At 37.5% G+C, this 18,437-nt stretch overlaps 1 protein-coding gene across 4 annotated transcripts in view; it reads right to left on the bottom strand.

Annotated features, from left to right (window-relative positions):
• Window positions 1–18,437, bottom strand: part of PTPRZ1 (protein tyrosine phosphatase receptor type Z1) — a 193,547-nt gene that overhangs the window by 88,671 nt on the left and 86,439 nt on the right. For all 4 annotated transcript variants that reach the window (XM_055283810.2, XM_055283811.2, XM_055283813.2 and 1 more), the window contains exons 3-4: window positions 7,664–7,843; window positions 3,113–3,264 (exon numbers count right to left, since the gene is read on the bottom strand). In XM_055283810.2, coding sequence (XP_055139785.1) covers window positions 3,113–3,264; window positions 7,664–7,843 — 332 coding nt within the window. The remainder of the gene's footprint in view (window positions 1–3,112; window positions 3,265–7,663; window positions 7,844–18,437) is intronic.

Raw genomic sequence — 18,437 nt, 5'->3', positions numbered from 1 at the left:
TGATCTATTAATATTGAAACTCTCAAGGACTCTCAGCTTCTACCTAAAAAATACCAAAAGAGTTTTAAGTTTCATATTTTGACTCTCCTCTCCAGCTGTGAGGCTATCCCTTGTTAATTTCTGCTTTAGTCCATATATGTATCTCTGTGTAACAGCCTCTATATAATTTGGTGCTTCTCCTGTCTGGGTTTGGAAATCAGGTGTCTCAGGCTAGATAGAAGTAGACTTAAGGTAAGAGTAGGAAGCCTCTGAGAGAGTAAATCATAGTTAGTGCTCTGATGGGAGAAATAGAGGGTGTGCAACAGAGGATGGCAGTGGCTCCTGCTTTGGGTGAGTCACCAAAACGTTTTCAGAGACAGGATTTCTAAACTGACCCTTCAAGAATGAGCAGCTTTTAGCCAGGTGAAAGGCAGAAGAGAAGGGCATGTGTTCAAGTCAGAAGTACCACCTGGGAAAGGCCTATTAGGCAAGACAGTATGACAAGCATGGGAAATCGAAAGAAATACGATTTAAAACTTAATAGTTATTAATTTAATAATCCAAGTAAGCAAACTTTTTTCTGACCTCCCATATGGCATTTAGGAGAAGAATTGATAAGGCTTTTGTTTGTTTGTTTTGAGAGGGGGTCTCACTCAGTGACTTCCTGTCACTCAGGCTGGAATGCAGTGGCATGATCATGGCTCATTGCAGCGTTGACCTCATGGGCTCAAGTGATCCTCCTACCTCAGCCTCTGGAGTAGTTGGGACAACAGGTGCATGCCATCGTGTTCAGCTATTTTCTCTTATTTTTTTGTAGAAGTGGGGTCTCACTATGTTGCCCAGACTAGTCTCAAACTCCTGGGCTTAAGTGATCCTCCAGCCTCAGCTTCCTAAAGTGCTGGGATGACAGGTTTGAGCCACCATGCCTGATGAATTGAGAAGACTTGATTGTGAGATGTAGGAGATAAGAAATAAGGAGCAAGCCAGGGATGATCCTTGGATTTTCTGCTTACACAATTTCATAGAGAGTGTTTTAAAACAACAAACAAGACTGGGCGCGGTGGCTGACACCTGTAATCCCAGCACTTTGGGAGACTGAGGCAGGTAAATCACGAGGTCAGGAGTTCAAGATCAGCCTGGCCAACACGGTAAAACTCTGTCTCTACTAAAGATACAAAAATCCCAGCTACTCGAGAGGCTGAGGCAAGAGAATCGCTTGAACCCAGGAGACAGAGGTTGCAGTGAGCCGAGATCATGCCATTGTACTCCAGCCTGGGCAACAGGGCAACACTTTGTCTCAAAAAAAAAAAAAAAAAAAAAAAAAAGAAAAGAAAAGAAAAGAAAAAAACAACCCAATACCACTGAGAGACAATTTGAGAGGCTTTTGCATTAAAATAATTGTATTAGGTTTAGTGCATGGATTCTGTACCATGTATTTTGATTGCTCAGGGCTCTTGTTGATAGAATTTTTCTTGATTTTCATCTTTGTTCTAAATAGGTAATATTGTGAGTAAGCTAAACTCTCAGAAGTGATATGTTGCTTAATGAGTTGACTTTGATTACTTTGACAAATCAAATTTGATAAATGTGCTTTTCTTTAAAAATACTGAATAAAGAAAAAAATCCAGATTATAAACTGTAAATGTGAATGTGGATATCCACCTTTTTAAAAAAGCTTTTTAGTCTTTTAAAAGGTAATTCACTCTATCTTATTTTTATTATTAATAACTGTTTTGAATTATAAAACGAATAGTTTCATTCTAGGTATTTTAGAAAATATGGGGACTTTAAAGGAGAAAATAAGAGGCACCTATAATGCCATCACCCAAAGAAAATCATTATTAACATTTTCTTGAATTCCATCAATTACATTTTTTTTTTTTTTTTTGAGACAGAGTCTCATTCCATCACCCAGTCTGGAGTGCAGTGGTGTGATCTTGGCTCACTGCAACCTCCACCTCCTGAGTTCAAGTGATTCCCATGCCTCAGCCTCCTGAGTAGGTGAAATTACAGGTTAGTGCTACCACGTCCAGCTAATTTTTGTATTTTTAGTAGAGGTGGCATTTCACCATGTTGGCCAGGCTGATCTGGAACTCCTCACCTCAAATGATCTGCCCGTCTTGGCCTCCTGAAGTGCTGGGATTACAGGCGTGAGCCACTGCGCCTGGCCCCTCAATTACTTTTATGAGTAATAAGTCAATCTCTCATTTAATTTCCAAAATAATGTTATAAGGCAGGTGCAGCTACTACGTCAATTTCACAGAAGAAAAATGGAAGCATTGGTAAGTTAAATAATGTATACATTTTTATGTCATGTAACCAATAACCAAATGGTGGAGCCAAGATTCAAAGCTAGTCCATTTGACTCAGACTCCACTCTCAGTCAATATTTAATCAATTTTCATGTATTAAAAAATTGCAAAAATAATACTGGTTATACCATTTAACATGTTTCTTTTTAAAACCATTAATATCTTATGATGAACCTTTTATGTGTAAATATATCATTCAAAAACACGATTTTTGTGATATCTGTAATATCCATCATAAGGTATTTAAATAATCATTGCCTTCTGTTTCAATATTATATTATAAATAAATTTTTGCAATTTTTTTATTTTTAGACTAAATGGCTTTAAATTTAAATGTTGGGTATTGAGTATAAATCATTTAAAATTCTTAATAAAAACAAGCAAACTGCCTCCCAGAAAGTCTACCAATTTAGACTTTCTCTAGACATGTAAGAAAACATCTTACTACACACTCATTTTTTATAATTATTTACTTTGCCAATTTTAAAGCTGAAAATTTTTCTCATTTTAATCAAAAGATTTAAATCAAAGGATTCTCCAGTATGTTAATGAAATTGTCCCCCTTTTCCTTCCTTCATTCATTAATTCATCAGCATTTATTGATTACCTATTATGTGGCACTTTGGGTTGTTACCAGGAAGTGGCGAATCAAAGATTTAAGTCTTATATTCATTTAGCTTAATCTAGTGTATTAAACAAGTAATCAAAATATCACTTTATAAATTATAATATTTGATTTTAAAATTAATCAAATTATATGCTAAATAAAAACATCCATTATTTAGAAAATAAAACAGTAAACAGTGGATCTCCTGACTTACCTCAAGTGGAAATTTTTGTCCTTCTAAACTATGCTCTGATCCATCAGATGACATATTGCATTTTCCCCAGTGAAAAGTTATCTTGCTTGCTTTAAACACCATTTCTGAAACTCCTCCACTGACACGGTAGTCATTAGTGAGATTAATTTCCACTGAAAAAAGAAATACAATTGCACCTAAGCTTCTGAAAATCAAAATTTTAAATTTCAACTAAATTTCCATCTACTTAAGGTACATTAAGAAAAATCATTTATTTGATAAATTTACAAAACATGAAGTCGTCATTTTGGAAGCCAAACTTTGTAGGTCTACACAATATACTTATATCTTATTGCCACATATGCAAACTAAGCTGAAGATATTGACTAGTGTATGACTTCAAGGGCAGAAGACAGACAGTCCACCTGCTCTGTTTGTCTCGTGTCCTAAGATAGCTGTTACTTGAAAGCTCCGCTTCCCTAAGATGTCAGATGGTAATAAGAAGACAGAGCAAAGGGGGAAGGAACAGAAGGGTTAAAAGACAAAAAAAAGTCTTCTCGGAGTGCTCTCACCTTCCTATTTTCAGCCCATTTCTACTCCTTATCAGGCTGCTGCTTATCCCTCCATGTATCTCCCAGGCTTCATCAGCAAGGTCCAGAGCCTGGGTCCCTGGCCGTGGCAGGAAAGGCAGGAAACTCATTCTTATGGAGGAGTTTTGGCCATCTCATGTTTGAACCCTGAGCGGCAAAAGCTTAAACTCCCCTGTATGAGTTCCACAGCAGATATTATCTGACTATATTTTAACAGTTTTCTGGAGTGTTCTCTTGAGAGCCCAGTGAAAGATTTTGATGTCTCTTAATAAAGTTTAAATAGTCTCTGTTCCATTAGGGAGAAATCACTGTTGTCATCAGGGACTGAATACAAAATATTGGCCAGCCAGCTAGGGATACAAATTCCAACTAATAATAATAATAACAAGCATAATAACAATGACACCCAACATTTACATATCACTTACGATGTACCATGAACTATACTAGTTACTTTACATATATTATCCATTGGATCTTCGCACAAACTTGGGAAGTAGATATTACATAATCCTTATTTTACAGATAAGGAAATTGAGTCACAGAAAGGCTAAGTAGGTTGCTCAAAGGTTCCCCACTGTCATTTCAAGAGCCCAAGTAATATAGCTCTATTAGGTCAATGATCTAATAACCACTCTCCCCTAAGAAAAATAAAATCCTCAACACTCTCCATAAAAATAGCCGCCTTCAGACCTACTGTCACCCTCTGTCATTGAATGATTTGGTTTAATTACCATCTGTTTGGGATCTAATTTATAAAAACATAATCATCAGGCTATCCTTGAAATATCTCCTTCCCATTTTTCTCTGGTCATAAAGCCTAGCACATTTTATTGTTTAACAATAAGAAAAGCAAAACAGGGATTTCTATAAAGATTTTTGCTTACAATATATAATAAAGCAGAGTTTCCCAAAACAGTATGGTACTGGTACCAAAACAGAGATATAGATCAATGAACAGAACAGAGCCCTCAGAAATAATACCACACATCTACAACTATCTGATCTTTGGCAAACCTGACAAAAACAAGAAATTGGGAAAGGATTCCCTATTTAACAAATGGTGCTGGGAAAACTGGCTAGCTATATGTAGAAAGCTGAAACTGGATCCCTTCCTTACACCTTATACAAAAATTAATTCAAGATGGATTAAAGACTTAAATGTCAGACCTAAAACCATAAAAACCCTAGAAGAAAACCTAGGCAATACCATTCAGGACACAGGCATGGGCAAGGACTTCATGTCTAAAACACCAAAAGCAATGGCAACAAAAGCCAAAATTGACAAATGGGATCTAATTAAATTAAAGAGCTTCTGCACAGCAAAAGAAACTACCATCAGAGTGAACAGGCAACCTACAGAATGGGAGAAAATGTTTGCAATCTACTCATCTGACAAAGGGCTAATATCCAGAATCCACAAAGAACTCAAACAAATTTACAAGAAAAGAACAAACAACCCCATCAAAAAGTGGGCGAAGGATATGAACAGACACTTCTCAAAAGAAGACATTTATGCAGCCAACAGACACATGAAAAAAATGCTCATCATAAGTGGCCATCAGAGAAATGCAAATCAAAACCACAATGAGTTATCATCTCACACCAGTTAGAATGGTGATCATTAAAAAGTCAGGAAACAACAGGTGCTGGAGAGGATGTGGAGAAATAGGAACACTTTTACACTGTTGGTGGGACTGTAAACTAGTTCAACCATTGTGGAAGTCAGTGTGGCGATTCCTCAGGGATCTAGAATTAGAAATACCATTTGACCCAGGCATCCCATTACTGGGTATATAACCAAAGGAATATAAATCATGCTGCTATAAAGACACATGCACACATGTTTTTTGCAGCACTACTCACAATAGCAAAGACTTGGAACCAATCCAAATGTCCAACAATGATAGACTGGATTAAGAAAATGTGGCACATATACACCATGGAACACTATGCAGCCATAAAAAGTGATGAGTTCATGTCCTTTGAAGGGACATGGATGAAGCTGGAAACCATCATTCTCAGCAAACTATCGCAAGGACAAAAAACCAAACACCACATGTTCTCACTCATAGGTGGGAACTGAACAATGAGAACACCTGGACATAGGAAGGGGAACGTCACACACTGGGGCCTGTTGTGAGGTGGGGGGAGGGGGGAGGGATAGCATTAGGAGATATACCTAATGTAAATGAGGAGTTAATGGGTGCAGCACACCAACATGGCACATGTATACATATGTAACTAAACTGCACGCTGTGTGCATGTACCCTAGAACTTAAAGTATAATAAAATATATATATATAAAATAAATAAATAAATAAAAAGAATAAAAACAAAAAAACAAAAGCAGAGGTTCCATGCCCTACTGCTTTGTAACACCCTTCAAAACTGAAAATAAAAATGTCAAGATTTGGGACAATATACTTTTAGGTAATTATTACATGTAGCATAATAATTTTAAAAATTATTCATTCAAGAAATACTTAGTGTTTATTACATATCAGGCACTGATGTAGAAAAATCTCTACTTTCATGAGTTTGCTTTTTTTTTTTTGAGACAGAGTTTCGCTCTTGTTGCCCAGGCTGGAGTGCAATGGCGCAATCTCAGCTCACTCAACCTCCGACTCCTGGATTCAATCAATTCTCCTGCCTCAGCCTCCCGAGTAGCTGGGATTACAGACGTTCACCACCATGCCTGGCTAATTTATTTTTAGTAGAGATGGGGTTTCGCCATGTTGACCAAGCTGGTCTTGAACTCCTGACCTCAGGTGATCCACCCACCTCAGCCTCCCAAAATGCTGGGATTACAGGCATGAGCCACTGCGCCTGGCATGAGTTGTTTTTTTTGTTTGTTTGTTTTGTTTTGATTTCTTGGATAGGATCTCACTCTGTTGCCCAGGCTGGAGTGCAGTGGCATGATCTTGGCTCACTGCAGCCTCCAACTCTTGAGTTCAAGTGATTCTTGTGTCTCAGCCTCCTGAGTATCTGGAATTACAGGAGTGTGCCACCACACCCAGCTGATTTTTGTATTTTTAGTAGAGATGGGTTTTTGCCATATTGGCCAGGCTAGTCTGGAACTCTTGACCTCAAGTGATCTGGCCTCTTTGGCCTCCCAAAGTGCTGGGATCACAGGCATGAGCCACAGTGCCTGACTACTACTCTCTTGAGTTTTGAAATTAAATTATTACATTCAAATAATTACATTACCTAAATATAGAAAATATTAAAAAATTCACTAATGGTAAAGCTTACCCCCATAGAGCTACTATTATAATTTTGAATATTTTTCTAATCTTTGTCTTACGTGTATATTTGCCTTTATATAATTTCCCAAAATACAACTTTAAAAAAAACTAGAATATAAAAAAAGAAAAAGTGTCACTTTTTGGAAATTATCTATGCATAGTTTATTAGAATTTGTATTTAAATTTTAATGTATTATATTTCGCTTTTTTTTAAGAAAAAAAAAAAGATAGTCTCAATAAAAAGGCACTTAGAGAGGGTTTCCTAAGGATGGGATACAACTTTAAACCTTCTATATAGAAGAGCTAGGAATTTATTTTCTTAAATTTCAATTATAGTCAATTACTTTTTTCATATCCAAATACTGACTATAACATGAGGCTAGGCAGAAAAGATCAAACTATAATGCTCAAGAAAAAGAAATCCTTATTGACTAAGTAATTGACTAAATTATATTAGCTGTAAATCACATTATCACATCTTCTAGAGGCAGCATCATTATTGTTACATTGTAGGAAAACATGACATGATGACATTGGTCATTTTTTTTTTTTTTGTACAAATTGTCAAAATATTGTCTAAATTTCCCATTTCCTCTGCTCCATTTGGTTTCTTCCACATATAACTTCTATCTAGTTCATAGTACACTATTCAAAGGAAAATGAGATGAAACTAGTCTAAACATACTCCAGGTATGAAAAATATATTAAAGGCAAAGAGAATGCAAATATTTTACCTGTTTTCCCAGTGTTATGAATGAATGTGTTTTCCAATGATGTTTTATCCCAACCCTGAAATTTAAGTTTCTTAAGATTCACATTTACTTGTGTAAGATCTTCATCAATATTGATAGGAGATTGTTTTGGGCTATTACATGTTGGATATTTCTTTCCCCAATTTTTTTGATTCAGTGCACCTAGGGAAAAGAAAGAGTAAGAAATTTAGCTTCTTAAATTACCATGCAAAAGTTAAACTTTATATTATAGTTAATACATTGCATAAAAATAGATACAATAGTAGAAAAATGTTTGACATCTTTGAACTAATATATGAAATAATTATGCCTATATTTAGATTCTGGATTTCAATACGAAACACTATAAAAGGTCTACAGAACAACCATGCCACTATAAAAAAACAAGTCTATAGAACAACAACCAAGGTTTGATACAACTTTGGTCTACAACATCTTCTTTTTGTGATAAGGGAGTCAATTAGAACTAACTTTTATGCAAGCTTGATCTAATGGCCATCTCTCATAATGTGGCAAGTTCAGGGTTCAACAATGGCTTTGTCCAGTCATCACAATTCTTTCAAATCAACAGAAAGCCTAACTGTCCTGTAAGGTAGTTAGTCCTAGCCCAGGGTTCCAGATTGAAAGGAGTCCAGATACAGGAGTAAAGTTCTGACTTCCTTAACACTCTCCATAAATGTAGCTGCCTTCAGACCTGCTGTCACCCTCTGTCATTGAATGATTTGGTTTAATTTCCATCTGTTTGGGATCTTATTTATAAAAACATAATCATCAGGTTATCCTTGGGATATCTCCTTCCCATTTTTCTCTGGTCATAAAGCCTAGCACATTTTATTGTTTAACAATAAGAAAAGCAAAACGGGGATTTCTATAAAGATTTTTGCTTACAATAAACTGAATTTTCACACGTTCCACAGTATGAAGCGTCCTCTAAACCCAAACTGCCCTTTGTTGCCTTTATTTCACCCCTACCTGAAACCATGAACCACCTCCCGTAATCTTATTTCACTGCATGTTAACTTAGCACCCAAGCAGTGCTAAGCACAGGTATGTTCTACTTAAAGTTCTTTTAAAATATTTGAAATGTTGAGGGTCCAGGTCTCTGGTCAAACACCAGCATTTCCATGGCCATCACAAGGAGGAAAGGAGTGGCAGTGTAGTTTTCAGTTTATATTCTTCTGAATGCTTTTTTTTCCTGAAAATGAGAATGGGTAAGGCCAAGATTTTACATGATTGAGGTTTAGGGGATTATAAGTAAATTTATCTTTGATACAATCCTAGTCTACACAGTCTTCTTTTGTGATAAGTGAGTCAGTGAGAACTAACTTTTATACAAGTTCTATCTAACGGCCACCTCTCACAATGTGATTAAAATAACATTGCATAATTTTGCTCTGAAAATAAATAATAATTAGTCATACCATGAAGCTGTCTATACAGTCATGGAAAATCTGGTAATACATCTCATAGTGAGGCATCTACCAGAATCAATAGGTACTGAAAATCATCTTAAAGTTTAGGTCTATACCTAGAGAGTGTTTGAATACATTGTGTTTTAAATATGCACAGTGATGTGTATTTTGGATTCTAGGAACAGTTTTAATGATTTGAGTAATGATGTTTATTTCACTGTAAGGAACTCTGGCATAGGGACAAGAAAACACTGCTTATTTTACTAATGTCAATGCAAGAGAATGAAAGAGAATCTGCAGCACAAATCAATTAGGTCCTCTTCATTGCTCACATTTTTAATACAATATAATAAATTCTAAGCACACTTAGAAAGAGTTACATAGTTGTGGTGCACAGAAACATAAAATTTTAAATCTTCAATAACACTGAATATAATGTATAAACCTGCTATTTTCCAACGCATTTTGTGATTCTCTCTACTGGGAACCTAAAAAGCATCTTATACTTAGCCTATCACAAACTGAACTCTTTTCTGCTCTGAAATAAGCTCCTTCCACACAGTCTTTGACATCCCCTGAAGTGAGAAGTTATCCTGATGCCTTTGTTTCTCCTTCAGCAAGCTGTTTAGGGTCTGCCTTCAAAATATTTCCCTAATCAGACCACTTCTTATCTCTACTATTATCGCACTAACCCAAGTCACTGTCATCATTTGCCTGTACCTTGCTACCCTGCAAGCAATATCACCATCACCTAGGAGATTGTTGGGAGATTCAGGCCACTACTATAGCCTTATGAAGTCTGAATCTACATTTTAACAAAATGCCTAGGATATTGATATACACATTAAACTTGGGGAAACACTGGCTTAGACTCCACTAGTGCCTTCTATCTGGTTTTCAGAATCTTCTCTTGCTCCTTCCACAATTCTGTAGTAGTACCACTTATGTAGTAAGTGGAATTATGACTTGGCTCCCAAAATTTCCACCCTATGGTGTAATCATCCTGTACAATTCCCTCCAATTGGGCATGAGCAGGACTTATGAATATGAAGACAGAGTCGCTTCCTTGATTAGGTTAAGTTTGTTGGCAAAGATGATGGTGGATCACTGCTGTGATTGATTACATTATGTTATAGAAAGCTCCATTTCAGCAAATTGGAGAAAGATTCAAAATGTGGGAGATTTCCTTGCTAGTTTTGGAGAAGTGACCTACTAGGTTGTGAGCTGGCATGTGGCTAAGAACTGAGACCTGCCTCTGACAGCTGAGAGCATAACCAGGCTTATAATCACAAAAACAACACCCAACCAGTGAAACAAACAAACAAACAACAACAACAAAAACCAGGGACTTCAGTTCTACAACCTCCAGGAAGTGAATTCTGCCAACAACCTAAGTGAACTTGGAAGAGGACCCCAGGCTTCAAATGAGACCCTAAGCAGAAAAGCCAGCTAAGCAGCCCTTCCTCCTCAGCTCCTGACCCACAGAAACTGTGTGATAATACATATGCAGTGTTATAAGGTGGTAAATTTGTAGTAATTTGTTATGCAGCAAAAGAAAACCAATTCAACTCAGTAACTAAAGTACGCTTTAAAAATATATGCCAGATCACATTACTCCTTGGCTACAATACTATTTCATCTCACTCAAAATAAAACATGAGCTCCTTGTTATGGCCAACAGATCCTATATGATGCCCCCACTCATGTCCTCTCTGCTCTGGTTCTCTACCATTCTGCTTTGATCACTCTGCTCCAGCCACATTGGCTTCCATTCTGTCCCTTGAGCATGCAAAAGGTTGACACTGGCTATCAGCTATTCCTGGAATACTCTCCACAGATGTCTGTAAGTCTCAAATGACTTGCTTTCTAACTTCAATCAAATCTCTCCTCAAAAGCATCTACTGGAGAGACTTTCTCTGAACCACCCTGTTAAATAGTATACTTTCTAGTATACCTTCTCCCTTGATAACTCTCCATGCCCTCTCCCTACTTCATTTTTCTTCTTTTAACATATTAATTATGCTTATTCATTGTTTCTACATCCCAGTACCTCAGAAAAAAAAAAAAAAAAAGACTAGCACATAGTCAGTGTTTGATATGGTTTGGCTGTGTCTCCACCCAAATCTCATCTTGAATTGTAGTCCCCATAATCCCCACATGTCATGGGAGGGACCATGAGGAGATAATTGAATCACTGGGGCGGTTTCCCTCATCCTGTTCTCATGACAGTGAGTTAGTTCTTATGAGACCTTCTGGTTTTATAAAGGGCTTCCCCCTTGGCTTGACTCTCATTCTTCTCTCTCCTGCTGTCTTATGAAGAAATACATGTTTGCTTCCCTTTATGCCATGATTGTAAGTTTCCTGAGGCCTCCCCAGCCCTGCGGAATTGTGAGTCAATTAAACTTCTTTCCTTTATAAATTACCCAGTCTCAGGTATGTCCTTATAGCAGCAAGAGAATGAACTTTTACAGTGTTCAATAAACATTTGTTGAATAACTGAATCAAACCAACAAGAAGTGGTGGCCTTTTGTTTTATGAGTTTGAGCTCAGAAGGATCAAATATAACATGGCATGAAAATGAAAAAATAACCACACAAATTTGATCAATAAAAGAAGCATTTCTTTACTCAGCTGTAGGTCTCATTTGATTGTTACATGATAATTTAGTTGAGTAGTCCCTACTAAACTTTTATGGCTAGGTATCAGAGATACCTGAAGTCTGAACTATACGAGGTTAGGATAACATATAGCACAATGACACCAGGTAACTAGATTATGTTTAAAGTGCATGGAATGATTACACTGAGTGTGGACCAAATTTAAATCACCTACTAGATCATAATGAGGCAGGATAGGCAGTCAAGGAAGTGACCATGTTCTTGGGATGAGGCAACCATGGTGATCATACATTCAGCAGAATAAACCTCAGTATTTGCATTGTAACTGAGCTCATTCAAGCAAAGCTATCTTCAGTAGGGCCTTTCCCTTCTAGAGAGCATGCATATTTTGATTTTACCTGTCCCCAAACTGACTCTATGCTCATTATAATAGTAAAAACCACACCCCTGGGTGGAGTTTTAAGATGCTAATGAGACACGCAATATATGAACAAGCATGTACAGTTACTGCACATGTGCACCAGAAGACCACCCAGAACATGCTTACTAGTAACACCTCTTCCCACCTCTTTATGAATCATCTTTTAAAACTCCCAAAAAGGGAGTCTTACGCTTATTCATTATTTCAACATCCCAGCACTGAGGAAAAAACGACTGGCACATAGTAGGTGTCTGATATGGTTTAGCTGTGTCCCCACCTAAAACTCCCAAAAAGGGTGTCTCCCTAGTGCCAGTTTTTGCTGTCTCACCCTTACGAGCAGACTGTCCTGAATTCTTTCTCTCTCAGGGTATACTGTCTATTCTGCACCTAACTTTCAAAATGTATTTATCCATAGTAGTAAATTACTCTATGCTACACCTCCTTAGCTGTGTACCTCTTGTTTAAACTATTTTAAACCAAGAAGAAAGAACTGAGGTATCACTTCAGCTGTCAACAATAGTACTTAGTACATTGCGGGCTCAAGACGCTTTCTTAATTTTCATGATTAAAAAGCAAAATAAAAGAGGCCAAAATAAAATTTAAAAAATGATTTTTTTTAGTGGAAAAACCAACAAACAGAAAAATAAACAGAAGTTGAAAAAATAAGAACTTGAGTTTCTTCATGCAAAGCACTCTAAAAGGAAGACTGTTTCAAATCACCATGAGTAGAAAACCAAAGGAAATAAACTAATGAAGTGTTAAAATTGTGCACAGGGGCCGAGTGCAGTGACTCACTACTGTAATCCAAGCACTTTGGGAGGCTGAGGTGGGTGGATCACGAGGTCAAGAGTTCAAGACCAGCCTGGCCAATATGGTGAAACCCCATCTCTACTAACAAATACGAAAATTAGCTGGGTATGGTGGTGCGTGCCTGTAGTCCCAGCTACTCGGGAGGCTGAGGCAGAAGAATTGCTTGAACCTGAGACGTGGAGGTTGCAGTGAGCCAAGATCGCGCCACTGTACTCCAGGCTGGGTGACAGAGCGAGACTCCATCTCAAAAAAAAATTGTGCACAGGAATAAAACAAAGACAAAAGAACAATACATCTTATCTGTAATAATGAAACATTAGACTAATCTTATTCTAAAACATTGTTATTATTATTATTATTTTGAGACAGAGCATCTCTCTGTTGCCCAGGCTGGAGTGCAGTGGCACAATCTCTGCTCACTGCAACCTCTGCCTCCCAGGTTCAAGTGATTCTCCTGTCTCAGCCTCCCGAGTAGCTGGGATTACAGCACGTGCCACCACGCCCAGCTAACTTTTTGTATTTTTAGTAGAAACCATGTTTGCCAGGCTGGTCTTGAACTCCCGACCTTGTGATCCTCCCGCCTCAGCCTCCCAAATGCTGGGATTACAGGTGTGAACCACTGTGCCTGGCCTTAAGCATTATTTTTTCGAATTCCCAAATTAATACGGTTAATGTGGCGACCGGAGACAGCAGCTCATATAGTGGTTAAAGGCCAGGATGATGCATCTGAGAAAGCAGGTATACAGAATTCACTATATTGTATCCACCTGGGTGTTATTAGGAACTATTGTGAAGGAAGAAATTAGGACACTGACTGTAGTTGCAGCAGATTATCAGGCTGATTAACCCATAAGAAGGACAGCAGAATACTAAATAGGAGCTCCAGAGAATTAACCTAAGTTATTCATTTACATATTTATCCATGCTTTCATCCATTCATTGACTTACCTGAATTAGTAACACTCCTATAAATTTCCCATTCTTACCTCCATTGAAGGACTTAACATACTATATTTTGTCTGTTAACTTGCCTATTTCATCTATATGCCATTGCCAAACTCTGAGTCTGGCATATGCTAGAAAGAAATTAAATGCTTGTGAAATAGCCTTTGTGCATCAAATGAATGTATTCAATATTTGCATACATATGCATCCTCTATTCCAAGTGGAATGGAAAGCAATTCGAGGCTCCACAGGGGATACGCATGAGTTCAAATTTGTTAGCTTGCCTGTGTGTTTATTATTACATTCCAGAAGGGTGGGGGTTTGTTAAATAAATAGACAAATGCTTAAAAGGAGTAGATGTAATGAAGGAAAGTAAACATGGATAACAAAAGCACACTAATGCAGGCCTTGAAGGATGGACAGAATTATGACAGGCAGAGGAGAAACCAAGAGCATATCTTGCTGAGTGACAAGCCTGAGCAAACTCATGGTGGCAGAAAAGTTCAGGCAATGCCGAGAGCAGTGAGCAAGCCAGCTTAGTCCAATGAGCAGAGTGAATGCAGGGGTATTCTACAGAAGGAGATGGAAAGGCAGACTATGATCAATGTGCCTGGGGAGACCAGTGAGAGGCAGGGAGGCTTTGGAAGAGGAAGGAGCTCATAGATTTCTCATCAGAGAAACTAAGCAGGTAGGAATGCAGGATAGGCAGCAAGGGAGAGGCTGCGTAATGACCATTTTCATAGACATCTCCTATCTGTCTTAATTTGATTTTTACAGCATCACTGTACTTACTTAAACTACAATGTGTCTGTCTCTTATTTATGTTTCTTTAATGGAAGAAAATGTTTCAGTACCTTTCTTAGAGCCTGGCACTTAAGAATTAAATCAACATTTGCTGAACGACAAAAAAAAAAAAAAAAGCTTCAGTGAGATAACTGTAGTTGGCACCCTTTAATGTTCATGTGCTGTACATATTTGACCAATTAGTGTTCTAGATAGAAACACATCTTAAAAAACATTCTGTGTGAGGAAATGTTACTCCACTAGCCATTAACACAAGAATATGAACTAAGAAAAACTAAAATCTAACAGGGGAAATGTGTCAGAAAAAATTACCAATGCGGGTTTTTGAATATTTGAAGGAAAAACTGATTAAATTATGCAGATGAAATAAAAGTCAAAGAAAAAAATTAATGTTTCCCTCTAATTTTCTCTCATTTTTGCATTGTTCTTGTTGAGTCTTACCTTCAAATATCAGATTAATGGAAAAATAATTATAATTTTTTGTAAGGTATTCAGCAGAGATCCACTGAAAGTTAATAGATATATAATAAAAATCTCAACATTGATTTCTTTTAAAGGTTCCTATAAATTGCTATTATTTAGTAAGATTTTAATAACAGTATACATAGAACTGATTCTTTAAAGATCAAGATATTATTAAGAAAAAATATATATTACTTTTATTCTTAATGAATTTCTTGTGTAGTCCAGGTTTTGATGTAAGAAAATGTTTGTGTCTCGGCCGGGCATGGGTGGCTCACACCTGTAATCCTAGCACTTTGGGAGGCCAAGATGGGCAGATCACCTGAGGTCAGGAGTTCGAGACCAGCCTGGTCAACATAGTGAAACCCCATCTGTACTAAAAATACAAAAAGATTAGCCAGGCGTGTTGGCGCACGCCCGTAATCACAGCTAATCAGGAGGCTGAGGCAGGAGAATCCCTGGAACCTGGGAGGCAGAGGTTGCAGTGAGCTGAGATCACACCACTGTACCCCAGCCTGGGTGACACAGCAAGACACCATCTCAAAAAAAAGTTTGTGTCTCCACATATTCACATATAAAAATATTATGAAAAGGCAAAATAAGTGTAATATTGAAGTGAAGACTACAGTAATCTTCATAGCATCTAGCACCAGTTGCCCTGAATAAACTCTACTTAGTGCTCCATACACTGTAAGTCATAGCTTTATAAATTACCTTGGGCTTGCTTTCTACATGCTAACAAACATACCCAAACACCAAAATTAAAAAGTCATTTAAACAGTATAAAGCTATCAGTGGTGAGTGACTTGGATTCAAATTTTAGTTTAATAAAATAAAAAATGAAGTAATTCAGTATTTTTTCAATGATAAATAGCATAAAATTTAGAATTCCAGCAAAATGGAAAGAGGATATACTTAAGAAGACACTTTTTAGATGCAAGAGTTAGCTGCTTGAAAAAAGGGGCTTCCTCAAAAATAAGAAATTAAAACCAAAAGTTACTGAATAACAATCACTAAGAGATTATATGTCTTAATGATAAATGCTATCACATAAACTGACTCAAAGCAAAGGAAGAGGGATGTCTGTGACAACTTCCCATGTTGAAAATAAGAATGAGGACGTGTTTCCATGCACAAATCAGTGTGCCTCTTTGTGTTTTTGGCCAGAGGTTTCTGCAGCTAGAAAGAGCAAAGCAGTTGCCCAATGTTGATTATAGCTGCTATTAAAGCTGAAATAAAGGCAGATCAAATGCAAACAATTTCAGAATGAGAACCTGTTTCATCAAACTACATTTTCCTTTGTTTTCTGTACTAATGGGACAATCACATCAGGACAGCAAAAAATCTTTTCAAGTCTGGCTGATATATGCAATTGGCTGGGGGTTACATGTCAGAGAAGGCAGTTATCAATTTATTTAGGAAAATTCTAGCACAAATTCCTTTTAGCATCATGATACTTAAGAAAATCATTAACTAGGGGCCGGGCGTGGTGGCTCATGCCTGTAATCCCAGCACTTTGGGAGGCCAAAATGGGCGGATCACGAGGTCAGGAGATCAAGACCATCCTGGCTAACACAGTGAAACCTCATCTCTACTAAAAATACAAAAAATTAGCCGGGCATGGTGGCGGGCGCCTGTAGTCCCAGCTACCTGGGAGGCTGAGGCAGGAGAATGGTGTGAACCTGGGAGGCGGAGCTCACAGTGAGCCGAGATCGCGCCACTGCACTTCAGCCTGGGCGACAAAGCGAGACTCCATCGCAAAAAAAAAAAAAAAAAAAAAAGGAAAATCTTAACTAAAGTCCAGCACAAATAGGCAGAGAAATAGACCAGAAACCTTTTGCAAAGTTCCTGTTTAAAATTTTAGTGCCTTTGCAAGTTGAAAAAAAAATCTAAAACGAACAAAAACCCTACAAAACATAACAACAAAAACTACTGCTCTATAATGCAATAAACTGAAAGGTTTTTTTGCAGACCACAGGGGGAAAAAATAAAAAACACAAGACGAAAAAAAGATCAAAGGACATTGATGTAGTAAAATACTATTACGTTGAGGATAAGTAATCAAGACCTTATAATCTGTGGTGGGCATAAATTAAATCCATAAACAGAACAAATATAATGTTCATAATGGTTCATAATTAACTTATTGCTTTAATCAGAAAATGAAACAAATATTACAGAAAAATAAATAAAATTTTAGTTAAAGCAAGAAATTATGGAAGTACAAATAAATACAATAGATTTGAGGGCAATAACAATGTCAGCTGGGCACGATGGCTCAGGCCTGTAATCCCAACACTTTGGGAGGCTGAGACCAGTGGATCACCTGAGGTCAGGAGTTCAAGACCAGCCTGGTTAACATAGCAAAACCCTGTATCTACTAAAAATACAAAAATCAGTCGGGCACGGTGGTGCGTGCCTGTAATCCTAGCTACTCGGGAGGCTGAAACAGGAGAATCACTTGAACCTGGTAGGCGGAGGTTGCAGTGAGCTGAGATTGTGCCACTGCACTCCAGCCTGGGCAACGGAGTGAGACTCCGTCTCAAAAACAACAACAACAACAACAAAAGATGTCATTTTGAAGGTTAGGAATGTTTCAGAGGATTCTTATTTGGGAGTGAGGAAGGGAGAAGGGCAAAGGATGACTTCTAAAATCCTGCCGGGGACATACCTGAGTGTATCATGGTACCATTCATGTTGGTAGAGAGTATGAATAGAAAGACTTTGAATTTCGTTTTGAACCTGCAGACTTGGAAATTTCAATGGAAGTTCATTAAACAACAAAAAATATGGGTCTGAAAGGCACTGGTCTGGGGAACATCAGTGTACAGATAGCATACATTTATAACCACAGATATGGGTGAAATACTTCAATCAAAGTTGACAAGCAAGAAGAGGATCAATGATAAGATGGTGGAGAGCATTAACATTTAGGCAGCATAAAAGGGAGCGGTGGCAACAAATGGACTTAAGAATGAGTGGCCTGAAAAGGAATTGCAAACCCAGGAGAAAATGGTATCATGAAAGTCATAGAAACATGGTTTCAACAATGAGTATCCCAAAGTGGGTGTCATACACAGTGGAGATCCCCCAAGCGTTATGAGTGAAGAGTGAGTTTGGATTTGGTTATTTCCCAACTCCAAACCCCACATTCACAGAATAAATCAATTTCCGTGAAATGATGGACTTGCAATTCAGACTACAGAGTGAATTAGAGGGAAATGGTAGAATTAAAGCACTTTTTTTAAAAAGTTTGCTGTGAATGAAAGAAGAATGATAAGGTG

The sequence above is a fragment of the Symphalangus syndactylus genome, chromosome 6 (assembly GCF_028878055.3).
Source record: "Symphalangus syndactylus isolate Jambi chromosome 6, NHGRI_mSymSyn1-v2.1_pri, whole genome shotgun sequence".
NCBI classification, from domain to species: Eukaryota; Metazoa; Chordata; class Mammalia; order Primates; family Hylobatidae; genus Symphalangus; species Symphalangus syndactylus.
This window is presented reverse-complemented; position numbering and strand designations above follow the sequence as displayed.